Source organism: Fonsecaea pedrosoi, assembly GCF_000835455.1.
Source record: "Fonsecaea pedrosoi CBS 271.37 unplaced genomic scaffold supercont1.5, whole genome shotgun sequence".
In the NCBI taxonomy this organism is placed as follows: Eukaryota; Fungi; Ascomycota; class Eurotiomycetes; order Chaetothyriales; family Herpotrichiellaceae; genus Fonsecaea; species Fonsecaea pedrosoi.
In genome coordinates, this window is record NW_013550611.1 from 2,080,318 (window position 1) to 2,094,397 (window position 14,080).

General features: G+C 53.5%; 5 protein-coding genes and 1 non-coding gene across 6 annotated transcripts in view; 2 read left to right on the forward strand and 4 right to left on the reverse strand.

The window, feature by feature from the left end:
• Positions 1 to 1,552, reverse strand: part of Z517_08230 (uncharacterized protein) — a gene marked incomplete at both ends in the record, with an annotated part of 2,562 nt that extends 1,010 nt beyond the window's left edge. Inside the window, 6 exons of the mRNA XM_013426749.1 lie at positions 26 to 178; positions 240 to 369; positions 418 to 1,072; positions 1,121 to 1,166; positions 1,238 to 1,320; positions 1,379 to 1,552. Coding sequence (XP_013282203.1) covers positions 26 to 178; positions 240 to 369; positions 418 to 1,072; positions 1,121 to 1,166; positions 1,238 to 1,320; positions 1,379 to 1,552 — 1,241 coding nt within the window. The remainder of the gene's footprint in view (positions 1 to 25; positions 179 to 239; positions 370 to 417; positions 1,073 to 1,120; positions 1,167 to 1,237; positions 1,321 to 1,378) is intronic.
• A 595-nt stretch (positions 1,553 to 2,147) lies between these two features.
• Z517_08231 (uncharacterized protein) lies at positions 2,148 to 3,076 on the forward strand (the record flags this gene model as incomplete). Its single annotated transcript, XM_013426750.1, has 4 exons — positions 2,148 to 2,171; positions 2,230 to 2,613; positions 2,676 to 2,820; positions 2,883 to 3,076. The coding sequence occupies 4 exons, from the start codon at positions 2,148 to 2,150 to the stop codon at positions 3,074 to 3,076; spliced, it is 747 nt and encodes a 248-aa protein (XP_013282204.1).
• Positions 3,077 to 3,604: 528 nt separating this feature from the next.
• Positions 3,605 to 5,465, reverse strand: Z517_08232 (uncharacterized protein; the record flags this gene model as incomplete). The annotated part of the gene is made up of 6 exons (XM_013426751.1): positions 3,605 to 3,838; positions 3,909 to 4,297; positions 4,359 to 4,431; positions 4,489 to 4,967; positions 5,025 to 5,214; positions 5,265 to 5,465. The coding sequence occupies 6 exons, from the start codon at positions 5,463 to 5,465 to the stop codon at positions 3,605 to 3,607; spliced, it is 1,566 nt and encodes a 521-aa protein (XP_013282205.1).
• A 905-nt stretch (positions 5,466 to 6,370) lies between these two features.
• Z517_08233 lies at positions 6,371 to 6,486 on the forward strand. The gene has a single exon (XR_001230614.1). It is a non-coding gene; the product is annotated as a 5S ribosomal RNA (ribosomal RNA).
• A 2,947-nt stretch (positions 6,487 to 9,433) lies between these two features.
• On the reverse strand, positions 9,434 to 10,942 carry Z517_08234 (uncharacterized protein; the record flags this gene model as incomplete). Its single annotated transcript, XM_013426752.1, has 1 exon — positions 9,434 to 10,942. One exon carries the CDS (start codon positions 10,940 to 10,942, stop codon positions 9,434 to 9,436), a length of 1,509 nt encoding a protein of 502 aa, XP_013282206.1.
• Positions 10,943 to 11,907: 965 nt separating this feature from the next.
• On the reverse strand, positions 11,908 to 13,195 carry Z517_08235 (uncharacterized protein; the record flags this gene model as incomplete). Its single annotated transcript, XM_013426753.1, has 2 exons — positions 11,908 to 12,935; positions 12,994 to 13,195. 2 exons carry the CDS (start codon positions 13,193 to 13,195, stop codon positions 11,908 to 11,910), a joined length of 1,230 nt encoding a protein of 409 aa, XP_013282207.1.
• Between the last annotated feature and the right edge of the window lie 885 nt (positions 13,196 to 14,080).

The window sequence follows — 14,080 nt, forward strand, 5'->3', positions numbered from 1 at the left end:
GGGGGGGGGGAAAGGGGAGACTTACAACCGCGCCGCCACGTGGCCCTGTATGTCAAGGAGGTCTACCCACGCGGATAGAATCTTCATGTTCCACGAGGGACTGTCTTGACTGGGTCGTGGCATGGTAACGTCGTCCAGCTTGATGGCGTGAGGCCGGCCGAGATATACTGCCCAGAGCCTGTTGAAGAGCAAGTTAATCTTATAGAGACAGCTGCACGGAGAGAGTGTGAAATGCTTACCTGTCGAGCATAAAACAGCCCCAAAAGGCGACTTGTCTCGCGTCCAAGTCCCTTTGCGACAGGCCCGCTGACCGTAGAAGAAGGAAGTCTTTATGCAAGCCCAGGTCAAAGACCAGGCGACATGCGTTTCCTACAGAATGAGAGGTGAACTCGAAGTCAGTTTGGGAAATCGGCGTACCTGATGTTAACCAAGCCCTGGTGTCCTTGGAACGGGAACCATGGAACAAACTGCAGAGGAGGAGGGATTGGACCGTGGTGAGACCGGGATTCAGCATCTCCTGCTCCAGCAACGACGTGGCCTGCCGCAGGATAACAGGTTGCGCCTCGTTACTGTCGCCGTCCCCGTGCTGCACCGCGAGCGCCCTGACCTGAGGCCAGCTAGAGATCCTCGCAGCCGAGACGAAGATCCAGTAAAGAAGACACGGACTAAAATGCCTGCCCTGCCCGGCTTCCATGTCTGCCAGGAAGGCCTCTTTGTGAAGGATCGGCAACACCGAGTGGTGGAATGTCCAGTAGAGATGGAAGAGGTGTTGCTGGAGCGCCAGGGGCACATCATCTAGGATCTGGATTCTGCCATGGGACTCGCAGGGGTCGGAAATGACTGGCATTGCGGCCTCGCTGAGATGCAGACTCGATGTCGGACCAAAGAATCGAACCTGGCCGATTTCGTCGGTGCTCACTTGCCACTGGCTGCCGCACAGCTGGCCGATGAGGCTCTTGGACGATGCTGGTTGCGATTCCGGGGTGAGCAGTTCAGGTTCGCTGATGGGATAGGTATCCTGCTCCCGTCCGGTGCTCTGCGTCTCGATACTCTGTATCGCCACCTCCCCATCCTTGCTGGACGGGCTCTGCGTGCGGGCAGACAGTTCGGTCTCGACCACCTTGATTCGTTCCTGTAGTTCACGAATATATTCCCATGAACGTGGTCTGTCACTGTTAGTCCTCCATATCCTTCATCATCTCTGGCCGAAAGCCTTGGTGCACATTAGAGGACGCACCTTTTCCGCTGGTCACTTTCGGGCACGATGCATGGTATCTTGAGCTTGTTACATCGCCGACACCCATTTCCTTCACGCTGGCACTGCGGATGCCCGTCGTCAGCATCACCATGACATACAGCCGCTGTCGCTGGTTCTTACCCTGACTTTCCTCGGACGACAACCCAGACACGCAAGATGAGCTTCGGCGTGCTTCGCGGAGCTGTGTTTGCTGGCCCGGCTCTGCAGACGCCCATTGTTTCGCGTTGGATTCACCCATGTTGCCTCCGCGGGCGGAAGAATATTGATAAAGTCGTAGTGAGTGTTCGCAGCCATCCTGTTGTGTGTGTGTGTGTGTGTGTGTGTGTGTGTGTGTGTGTCCGACACTGGAGAAACTCGAATAACTTCGACTGTTCCCCTCGAAAAACTGTCCACGGATCAGACGGTCGAGGATTTTGTCTGGGTAAAAGATGGAGGTGTGGAGGGAATAGCGTCTAGTGCCACCCTTGACACATCTGACCCAACAACGTGGACCCTTGGGAACCATTGCGGGGTGGACAAGGGAAGCAATAGCATCAAGCTAATCAAGCCACTTCAAGCTTCGCGTGGTCTCGGCCAATATTGACCGCGCACCTATTCGGGACACCGGCACCCCCAGCCCTCTGTAGCCTCGACCCACAAACAAGTTGATGGGTACTGTATCCAGCACCCAAACTGCGATTGATTGTGACGCGGAGGTCAGTCACCGTTGTTCAAGGCCCCGAGGTAGTCAATTTTGTCCAGACAAGAGCCTCGATACCTTGCCTGGCTATAAAGGGCCAGAGTCCTAGCTCCGATGTATACTATGGTAGAGGGGGAAAGTCGTTCGTATCCCGCCGTGGCATTGGAAAAAAGCACAAAGTTAATTTGACCTAATCGAATCCCATCCAGAATGGCATCTTTGACAGGCAAAAAGGTATGTTTTCTACCTCCCCAGATGGCATCTCGTGGTGGCCTGTTCTGAAGGTATCCAGATTGTCGTGACCGGTGCAGCCAGCGGAATTGGCCTGGCAACCGCTCAGCTTCTCGCGAAACGCGGTGCCGTGCTGTCAATATCGGACATCAATCAGCAAGGTCTGGACGCCGCGCTCAAGAGCTTGGAAGGGACGGGCCACTTCGGCACTGTCCTCGATGTCCGCGATTGTGCCGCCGTGAATGCGTGGATCGACGACTCGTTCAAGAGACTGGGAGGCCTGGACGGCGCCGCGAACATTGCTGGCGTCGAGCACGAGGGCGGCCGGTACCTTGCCGACGCGAGGGACGAGGACTGGGACATTGTGATGGGGATCAACTGCGCGGGTGTATTCTACTGCATGCGGGCCGAGCTGAGGAAGATGTTGAACGTCGGGGGGTCGATCGTCAGTCATTGCCTTGTGCCCTCGTTCGGCAGAGAAGTCTTGTTGACAGTGGTCCACTACAGGTCAGCATATCCAGCGTCGGAGGGCTCATTGGCCTGGCCGAGACATCCATCTACAACGCCTCGAAACATGCCGTTATCGGCCTGACGCGAACGGCCGCAAGGGAGTATGGGTCTCACAACATCCGGGTCAACACGGTGGCTCCAGGTATTTCCTCTCGCTCGTGATTATCGACCTGGGAACAAGACAAGCTTACTCTGGGACAACAGGTGTGATTCGGACCGCTCTCGTCAAGGCGATGGAGGACGGTCACAGGCATGGGACCGTCGTGACAAGACAACAGGCCATCGACCGTCAGGCAGATCCCATGGAGGTGGCCACGGTGGTGGCGTTTCTGTTGAGCGACGACGCCAGCTTTGTCACTGGATCAACGTATAAAGTTGACGGAGGCTGGACTGCATAGACCGGGTTCCTACCAAGAGGGAAGAATAGCTGCAAATCTTGACCGTGTGTCTGTAACTATGGGTAGTCTACGTAGCAGTGGGAAACCTGAGGTTGTTCTCAATAGCAGCTCCCAATTTTGAACTCGGTCGAATACTCGCACGGAGACCTTCAGCACTAACCCTCTCTATATTTTCATGCTCTGTAGCAGACTAGCATAAGTCTCCAAAGAAATTAGAAGTGGGATAATCAGATGTGACAAGCTTCGCAAGAGGACACACTCGTTCAATGTTATCACGATGCTACTGAAAGTCAAGGACTGACACCGAGAGATCAACGCACGACATGGACAACTCTGTTCTTTTACTATCTCCTTTTCACATCCACGTCCCTTCCATAAATTCAAGCCAGAACTGACAATGTCATCTCGACGGCTTTGTGGAGCGTATCAAAGTCCATGAAGCCAGTTTGCTGCTTCCCGAACCAGCCACTAACACGAGCATGTCTTGCAGGTCGCTCTGGAACGAACCACTTTGCACCGGAGAGTCCCTCAAACATGGACGTGCTCAATGTTCTTGGTTTCGCCTTCAACCTGTGCGGTCTTACGTGGGCCGTCCTCCACGACCTCGTGGGTCTCGTCGTCAATGTGTAAATCCCGAAGGTACACCATGACCTCGTCCTTGTCACCAAATAGCTCAGCCATTTCCTCGAGGGGTCGACCCCTAGTTTCGGGAATGCAGAACCACATCCAGACCCACCCGACGGCACTGACGACGATGAAGACCTGTGGGATGATTAGCATTTTTCCACGAATGGTGAAAACGTGGGGACAAGCACAGGAACGGGTATCTTACCAGAAAGTACCTCCAGCCGATATGTGCAAACGCCGTGGCCGTGACTTGGAGGTAGACCAAGTCGGTAAGGACGAAAACAAGCCATGACAGAGCAACGCCGCGGACTCGATCATGGTTGGGCCAGATTTCGGCAAAGAAAACAAAGCCCGCAACGTCGATGCCGGAGGTGTAGACGGCCTCAAACAAGAACAGAGCAAACACACCGGCACTCAGCCCCGCCTTGTTGCTGCCTCCGCTTGTTCTGCCATCGTGGAAGGTAGCATACTCTGCGACCATGGCAGCTTCGATGCTCAAACAAATAACACAAGCTCCAACAGCAAAGAGCATGATCGGTCGTCGCCCAACACGATCGAGCAAAAGTGCCCCGACGAGATTTCCAAAGATACTGACTGTGAGAAAGCGAATCAGCACAACAGGCCAAATCAAAGCAGATAAAGTGGAAAGCCCTACCGGAAACCCACGCAGCCTGTAGGATGAGTTGATCCTTGGGGTTAAAGCCCAAGGCACTGTAAAAGGTCGGCCCCTTTGTCAAAGTCAGTATCACCACGGGATAACGAGTGACAAGGGAAATGGTTCGTACATAGTTGTTAATGACCAGATCGCCTGTGCTCTGGCCGACAAAGGCAAAGCCCATGCCAACCATCAGCCTCTTTTGGTTGGACGGCTTGGTGAACAACTTTAACCAAGACGAGCCGATCGTCCGATCCAACTCGGTTTGTTTCTGCATCTGATAGAATTCCTCCCGAGCAAACACCTGGTCGGCATCGTTTTTGGTCGAGTGGAGCGAGGAAACGACTTTCCAGGCCTCCTCGTTTCGATTTTTGAGAAGGAGGTATCGAGGGGACTCGGGGAGGTAGTAAACAAGTACGAGCATCAAGATCGGCCACGGGACGGCCAGGGCAAGAGGCGCGCGCCACTGCACCGTCTCGTTGCTGGAATATGAGAACGCCAGGCCCATGTACGCGGCAATGGAGTATCCAAAGCCGCACATGACGCCGTTCAGTCCAACAAAGAGGCCACGCAATTCGGGTGCAGCGATCTCAGCAGTATAGATAGGTACTGGTAGTAAATATCAGTGTGTGTTCGTTCAACGACAGACGAAACTGGGAAACGTACGAACGACACAGAGTGCATACGCGCCAGCACCGGCGAAAAATCGAAACACGATGAACATGGCGATGTTCTGAGCGGCAGCAACCAGGGTAGAGCCAAAGATTGACACAACGGACGCGGCCACGACGCCAGCCCTGCGGCCCCATCTCTCCATGACGAAGAGATTGGCGATGATGCCGAAGAAAGCACCAGCCTATGCGATATCAGATGAGATAGATTTCATCAGAAAGCAGGAATCCGTACCTGATAGACACCATTTGTGGCTCCAATGAGATCACCGGCGGTCCTGGGGTCCTCCAGTCCCATGTACTTCAGGAAAGCTGGGATTCCCAGGGTTGGGCCGATGATCTCTGAAGGGTAACCCCAGGCAATCTGGCCTGTGGCAATGGCCAAACAAGCCCAGAAGTTTCGCCATTTGAACGGAGCATCGGAACCAAAAGCCATGGTGATGTGGATAGCTTGATACTTGAAGAGATCCTATACCACAGGTGAGAGAGAAACACAGGATGTAGTCTTCCACGAGGCCTTGATATATAAAGGTGAGGGTTACAGGCGTAGGACTCTGGAAGAGTTTCTCTAGGCCTAGCCGCATTGGGCCAATGGAGGTAGAATCCCGCGTGCAGGCAACGGCGACAAATGGCGGTCTCGAGTCCATGTCGGTGGAGACGAAGCTGGTGACTCTCCATCATCCCCGGAATTCTGGGGTTATGGCCATACAATACCAGTTGGGCCATTGCCACGCGAATGTCAACCCCAGACCCCGAAGCAGACAACAGGCACCCCGGTTCCGATCCAGGACCATATTGGCCGGTCGTCTGTGTGGCAGGTGTGGGCGGAAATTCGGCTGGTTAGTTGAAGCCACCGCGGAGGAATAAAACCGCGTCCCAAAGGGGTTATCAGGGTCCGCCTCAACACTAATACACAGTGAAGACCTTGACGAAGCCGAGGCAAATCGATTCAGGCAACATAGCTGCTCGGGATCTCTGTCGTGCTCATAATCAAGGGCGGCTGTCCGACCGAGACGGACAAAAGACAAAGTTACGAGTCCATGGCCTGGTCTCCGGCATTCCTGTTTGGGTAGACGGGCGATTTGATATAGACACTTGGCAAAGATGGAGAAGTGTTGTTAGAGGTTGTACTGTACCTGGGGGCCGGCGGAGTTGATTCGTTTTCGGACACGGTTAGGAATCACCGCCTTCGTCTGCTCCTCGTATTACACTCGCTTAAATGTGCGTGCCAAGCCTGATACTCCAAAATTAACAAACAATACCGTCGATCTCCCCATGAAGCAGCATTTCACGTAGGAATTAACAACAATATTACTTATAATCACACATATTTTCCCGCAATCGACCATAGGATCAGGAGAACAGGGCTTCCCGTTTGCTCAGCCGTACTTAAGCCTGGTGCCGGCCATTTAGTACCACCGTGGGTGACCAGGTGGGAATCGTGGCTGTCGATTGTTTTTGTTGGGCGGTATTCTTCTAGGTACACCTAGGTGTATTTGTGAATGGCATGCAACACGACATTATCATCGACATGGGCAGACAGTAATGTCATTTTTCTGGCAGATGTCGGCACCAGGGGCCATCCAGTACGTGGCAAGGTGTACCGAGTACCGAATATAGCCACAAGAGCTACGAATAAGCATTGGGATACTTTAAGCTTACCTATAAGTGCTCGCTAGGCACAGGCCCCAGCGGGGAGCTAGTCCGAACGAACAGGCCTCCCCTGTAAATCGGATGCAGTATCCGCCGAATGAGCATGGTAGCAAAAGCATCTGTCCGAGCCTTTGAGAGTTTCAATTTATAAACGGCACTTCACAATTCGTTTGGAGAATCACCGACTGCAATATTTGTGGCTGCATTGGTGGTTACCACCTACTGCGCGACACGCTACTGATGTGGCCTAAGTGCAGCAGGTGCGGCCATCTGGAATAGGCAACGCCAACTCAATCCATCCACGCGCCAAAGTTTCCCTTTGCTATCGCGAGCCACGGAGGTCACTTTGCGATCGTGTTCTCTCCAACCTAACATGCCCATCCATGCCTGAGGTTCCTTCCCAATGAAGTTTTGATTTTCCATCGCACCCTGCCAAACGAAGAAACTCTTTCCTCTCGCCACAACAAGAACCCTCAGTCAAGAAAGCTGCACTCACCGCTCACAAGTCGTGGGAGGAGGAATTCTTTGATGACACTGATATTCCCAGTGAAACATACAGAGCTTGGGTTTCTGATGATGAGGAAACTCCTCTCCGCTTTCAATCTACGTTGAGGTTAATCCGTCCCTTGAATGATCCACCACTAGGCGCATCAGCCCAAGTATGGCTTGCGGTGTCGGATCTTGGGGCATTTGCCGTCAAATTGGTTGGTAGCCTTTTTCTTCGATTGCAAAGGTGTTCCGTTACGAAACTTCACTCCAGTTTACCCCCTATACCGATGAAGACGCGGCAGCACAAGCAGAACGCCTGCCATACCCGAAGCCCAGCATACAAAAAGTTCTGCATGAGTGCCATCCATTCGCGTTGGAGACGAGGGCTTACGAGCAAGTCCGCACTACGATGGGGAAATGCCATTGACCGACGGTACTCCTGACCCTACCTGCTGTCTGACCCTGGCCACCTGGAAACTAGGACCTAGGATATTAAGCCGCTGTTACCTCCTTGGACTGTTGCAATGGCTTGCCTGCAAGACACCATTCCTCACGCGAAGGACAACGACATCGATAATTTCCTGGTCAGCGTATCCTACCACTCAGCAGTTCGGCAGTATTGTCGCAGCCCTCTTGGATGATTGTTCAGGGCCTTTTTGGAGTCTCTTCCTTTTTTCTGGTTTCACCTGATCTTCAGTCTGGAGTTTCTCGTAACGGTGGGACAAGTGACGACTTTCCGCCGCTAATAGAATCAAGTGAAACACAGCAAGATTGATTGTCTCCTTTGAGGTTCTGTGGTCCCACGCAACTTTGAGTACTTCCAGCGCAGCAACATCTTCATCTTGTGGCTTTGGTCGGAATGACATTACGCTGAACGTTTCTGATACATCCAAGTTTGAGGTGCTAATGGACGTATTCGAGGGTCCTCGCTGGTGGCCTTCAGGGACTTTGTGTCTCTGGGGTCTTGTTGCCATATTCTTAGGCATCGGCGGTGGAAGTCTAAGGCGGATCAAGACAACACAGTCGTCCGTCAAAATAAATCCATATCGCGTTTGATAGACAGTGCAATAGTGCTGGATTTGTTCGAAAGGGCAGATTATGTTGACATCATCTAGTAGTTCATGGTTCCCGTTAGCCACTATGCGGATCGCTCTGTCAACATCCCATCCTAGTTTTGTGTCCCCACAGATAAGTGCGTGACAAACTCCAACCGCATGTATGTACTGAAGATCAGTACTACCGGCCCCCCAATCTGGACGAACGATTGGTATGGCAATGATTCGTAGACCAACGGCAAGGAACAATGGCCCGGGTAGAGAACGCGACACTATACTAATATTCGTGCTCCGGTGAAGTAAAGCTAGGCCTGCTTCATCGTGAATGACATTGTGGCCGGCCGCCTCGGCGGCTCTCACAGTGCTGAAGAGGCTCTTCGTCCGCTTCCGCATCAAGGTGCCCCTTGTGCCGCTTGTTGAGGCCGATGAAGTTGAAATCCTCCCACTGTTCAATGGCCTCGACTGGAGCCCATTCTTCACGGCAAGAGAAGGTGGTTGTCGCCGGAATCCGCACGGTGAGTTGTGCATTTGGCTGGATCAAGCATTCATAGATCGTCCGGGCCATTTTCCGACAGCAACGGGTACGGAGGAACGAGCAAAGTGTGTCTGTCTGCGACTGTGCGCCGAAGACGTGAAGAACATCGACTCGACTTTCGATGCGGACGGAGGAGGCATTTGATGGGATTTGGGATCCCAAAGGGGGTCCCGCGCCCGACGCCTGACTTGTATACGCCCGCATACCTACTTACTAGATGGGCCATGCTGGTCGAAGGAAGGCCGTGGAGGGCCTGGGGTGTGTTTGTCATGGGTGTGTCGTGTGCAGCTGATCATGTTTGTACAACCAACCCCATGGTGCCTTAGCGGTGTTGTGGCATGGACAGACAAACTGAGAGAGACCCTCTGGACGGGGGGTACAGATAACTCGTGCCAGCAGGGGTCTCTGGGATTGACAGGGGCGGGCCTTTCCATGCCAATGAAATTGGGACGCAGAATCCGCCTTGTTAGATCGAGGATGCCCTTTGCCTCCTGTTGAGGTCACTCTTATTTCTTACCTCTAGAAATGGAATGACTGGCGAATTGTGTGACTCATTCTCTAGCAGTCTGAGACCAGGAAATGCAAAAATATGACAGATATATTCCAACATTTCCCGGCTAGACAGATGGCAGAGGGAGATACTATACGCGCTATATATCGAGGTTCCGTCTGTCACAGAAAGGCCATCTCGCGCACAAGGCCTGCCTTGACCCAACCTCTCGCAAAATTCCTACCAGTCCACAACAGCACGGCGATCCACCAGACCCTTCCCACGACGGGGTCGTACCACACCTGACTAGGCCGGCCGTTCCTTTTCCTAGCTCTCTTTACAGCCCACACGACTACGCCTTCCAGCACGACCGCGACGCCGTTCAGGGCGAAGAACTTGGCTTCGCCGACCGCCATGCTCCAGTCGCCAGCGAGGACACCGCGGACAGAGAAGGCGTGAACGCACGCAGAGCTCAAGAAGGCGCCAATGACCTTTCCGATGTCGGCTGGTGAATCTGGGCCTTTCTTCAAGATTTTACGCTCCACCCACTCCCCTGGCCATATTCCGTAGACCAGGAACAGCCTCGCGAAGAGCCTGTGCCAGCCGAAACTCCAGAATTGTCGGACGCTGGTGATTTGCCACGGTCTTGTCGTGTACAGCGGAGGGAAAAAGGCGAGTGGGCATGGTGCGAGTGGATTGAGCATGATGGCAAAGAGGGAATGGCCGCATGAGAAGGCCGCCATGAGGAACGCTCCCAGTGCAGCCGTTAACAGCAGCTGGAGCCCTGTAGGCATGCGGTGGTCAAAGAGGTCATATGGGGAATACAAGTCCCAGGGCACGTCCTGCGTGGGTATTAGATATCGTACATAGATAGTTCTGATCACGGCCCAGCTGACGAGGAGAACCGGCATGACGTGGACAAATATACTGTGGAGGCGATTGTGGACGGTAGGGAGCCAGGTTTTGCGAGTATGTCGCACATCTGCGGTCGTCCAGGTGAAGCCTATGCCACGCATGGAGAGTTCGAGCTCAAGAGCCCACGCCGCACGGTCTAGAAGACTTATGGGCCATCCAATCTCGGTGGTCGCTGTCTCCAAGACCGGAACTGGATCTGGACCTGAGAAGGACCGACGGAGAGCGGACTTTACGACAGAGCTAGGAGGGATGGCAAAGGCTAGAACAGGCGTCTTCGGTGCTGATACATCGCCGCTACCTGCATCTTGAGAGATGTCCTCTTGTGAATCACCATCATGGTGGAAAGGATCAGTGACTCCGCCATTTGTCCATTCCTTCTCCTGGACTTCCGACACTGGGCTCCGAGAGCCCAAGCGCGGGCTGTGATGATATTTGACCCTCCGCGGAATGTGTCCAAAAAAGTATGGGCTTATGAAGAACGCATCCAAGACCCTGCATCCACCATACAGACCGACAAGGCCCAGTTGGTATGTCAAGCCAATGCTCTGCGGGACATGGTACACAAGAGGCAGACGAAAGAACAGCACCCCGGCGATCAGGGCGAGACAGTCCCGGAGCCTCCTGACAACCAGGCTGTCGATCGCGGGCGGCGGAGGAGGAGCGAGAAGGAGGAGTGCCAGGTAGTAGATCAGAGGTGGGAGGACAGCACCTGTAAAGGTGAGCGGTTTGGTGCCGGGGATCGGGTGAAGGCCGGGTCGAGGAGTCGGGTCTGACATTGTGTCGTGCAGTGACCGGAGCCACTGTAGTGGGTCGAAAGCCATTCTTTGTGAGTACGGCGGCCGACAAGCTGGAAGGGGAGCAGATTAGTCGAGCATTCCATCTCATACGAAATCACCTTTGAGCTTGCTTGTCTGCTCTGGATGGAATGTTGATGTACGTCATCAATGACACCGAGATGTTGAGGATCAGGTTGTTTGATTGTCTCGGTAATTGTATAAAATCATGAGGCTCCCAAAGTGAGATGGAGTATAATTCGACATCAGGTGGGAGAGCAGAAACTGCGCATATGCAAATCGTGCTGCAGTCTGGGTTATGAAGATGCTTCTCACTCCCAAATACGGTCACAGCTTTGTGGACGCCAAGACTCGGAAAAGACTGTGGTGATCTTTGCACGACAGCGGCTTGCGGACGAGCCGCGATTTGCGAAAGTGGTGAACTGTCGCAAACGCATTGTGGTTCTGGAAGCCCTACGTTCTCGATTGTGGTTCTTCAAGAAAGATAGGACATGCAGGAGCTTGGGAGACAGTGGTTGACAGGCAAGGCTGCGTTACCCAGGCAACTACTGGTGGCGAGGCCGCCAATTCACGTTCGGCCTTGTCTGGATGGAAACCTAACAAGTCACCCCAAGTGTTGAATCACTGCTAAACATCTATATGTCTCTATCCCAACCAACAAGGTACGTGGAGCAGACCTGTAGACTATTCCCAATCCATACTGTGATATCAGTTTCTGGACAAGCATTTCTCAACTCCCCAAGAAAGGAGAACACCTTCATGCGTCGAGAGTAAAAAGGTCCACCCAGTCTTTGAGCCACTCGTAGTGGACTTGTGGCCAGCGATTATCCAAATGCCTAATTCAATTCGAGACAGCCTGAACAGCGGGAAAGTAAAGACGGTGTCTAAACGACGACAATACAGCAACACCCCCCCGCATATCTGCTCCAATGTCATCCGCCATGCCCTCAGATGTTCTCGTTAAAAGATGGCACACCAAACAGGCACGTAGGATAGACACCCGAGGCATCGCTCTGCAAAAACCCATCAAAGTCGACGTTGGAGAAGTCCTTGCCCGACGCAGCACACTCCTGCGTATTGTCCGCGATGGCCTTGATCGAGAACCCAAATCGGCTTTGAAGGTCGCCCATGGCCCTTGGATGATCGATGGTCACGGCGGTAGGTACCGTCCCGCCACCCTCCGGGAGTCCGAATCGGCGACATTGGGAGCCGTCGGCGGACAGCGTGTCCTCGGGGTTGTTTTGACAAACTGTCACGAGACTGTCGACGATCTGTAACATTTGGATCTTGTTCATGGCCTCGGCCAGGAGGAAGGCGCGCAGGTTCTGCGCCATGATGGTCGCGTAGTCGGATTGACTGGGGACAGAGTTGAGCTGCACTCCGCCCAGGAGGATTTGGGCACCGGAATCGTCGGATTGGGCGTCCACGAAAACGGCATTCAGCTGTTCCATGATGGCGGCTTGGACGTTTGGGACGGCATTGTCGAGCAGGCCTTGCAGAATCTGAGGCTGGTCTTGCAAGGTCTGCGCGGCGTCCTCGGCATCCTGTTGGGCTTTGTCGACCACCTTTCCGGCCAACTTCTTGAATGTCTTCAGCACTGTTCTGATCGTGGCGACTTCGGCGCCGGCAGCTGGAATGGGTATGAATGAAAGGGACAGGTCTGCAAGCTTCAACAGGGTAGCTCGCGATATCGGGAGAGGCTCGGGGGATATGTCGTTGACCATCGCGGCGAGATAGCCCTCTGAAACCAACTGGTCGTGAGCATCCTGGATGCCAAAGAACATGTTCCTCAGGTTCTGGTACAAGTTGATCCAAGCCTGGGCGACGAAGCCAATTTGGGGGTTCGAAAAAGTGTCGCAGATATCGCCGCTTGCAGGGATCGCGCACGCCCCTGGATTGTTGAAGTCGGTACAAGCAAAGCCGGTGACTTGGTTCCCGCTGAACTGCGCGATGAATTGCTGGGGGAAATTTGCAGCTGCGATTTTCTGTGAGTAGGTCCGCTTGTGAACTACCATGTTGATTGATACACTTACATTGGCCGAAGCCGGCGGTGCCAGTCACCAAGGCATCCAGATTGTTGGCATTCCAGTTATCCGGTGTCAGGTCAGCAGCTGCACATCCCGTGACGAGTGTGGGAGTGTCGTCCTGTCGGACACTGAGTGCTCTCGATGAGACTGCGGAGGAGAAGAATGCGAGAAGAAGTGACGCTGTTGCGAGAACTGGTGCGGAATACATGACGAGAGTTTGTATGGTCGGGTGGAATAGAAGAGAGAAGGTAGGTAGGTATACAGGACACGCAACGGATCTCAGTACCCGTTATCGAATTGCTATGGACAGTAGAGCAGTATACACAGTGTCGCGTCGGAGCCTTCTTATATCACCGCTCCAGAGTCCAGACACTGTCCGCACCACTACTGACAACAATGCTATTTCTACGCCTCGTCCTCGCGTCCATGTCAGCCCTACGAAAAGTCTATCGACGGACATGGTACAGCCAGGTGTGTACTCGTCGACCAAACTACCACCGTTAATCGGACTTTCGGAGAAGATAATCATTGGTCACTGACTGACTCCTCCTTCGAGCTGAGGCGAAGCCTGATGGCTGATGGTGGGTGGAGATGGCGAGCTGCGAACTACTCGCAAGGCAAGACAGACCCTCCGGAGCCAGTGTGCAATGCTCCATCGTTCATCCAACGCTATGGCCGCCAAAATCCAGCAGTTGTCTCATTACAAAGATCACGAAGATCACACACAGACAGGCGCCGGAGGTGCAGGTGGCGGACGATCTGATCCGTGCGACCCACTTGGATCGTTGGATCGGTGGGTCTATTGTGACGATCGTTGGTGTTTCGTGTCAGCGTGTTTACATGACCTTATGTAAAAATGCCGCCGAAGCCCAATCCGGATAGCCTTCCTAAACCGGTAAGGAGAATACCATCTTTCCCTTCGGAATTTTAACTCGTGGTTACTTGTGTGAGTGTAACATCGTCCTCCGCGACACAAGTTTTATTTGCACTTCCTTTGTCGATTTTCTCATTCGAACGGCCGCATTCACCGCCGGTATCATGGTTCAGACAATTCGGGGGTTCCAGTTCGCCACGCGCGGATACAAGCATCTAC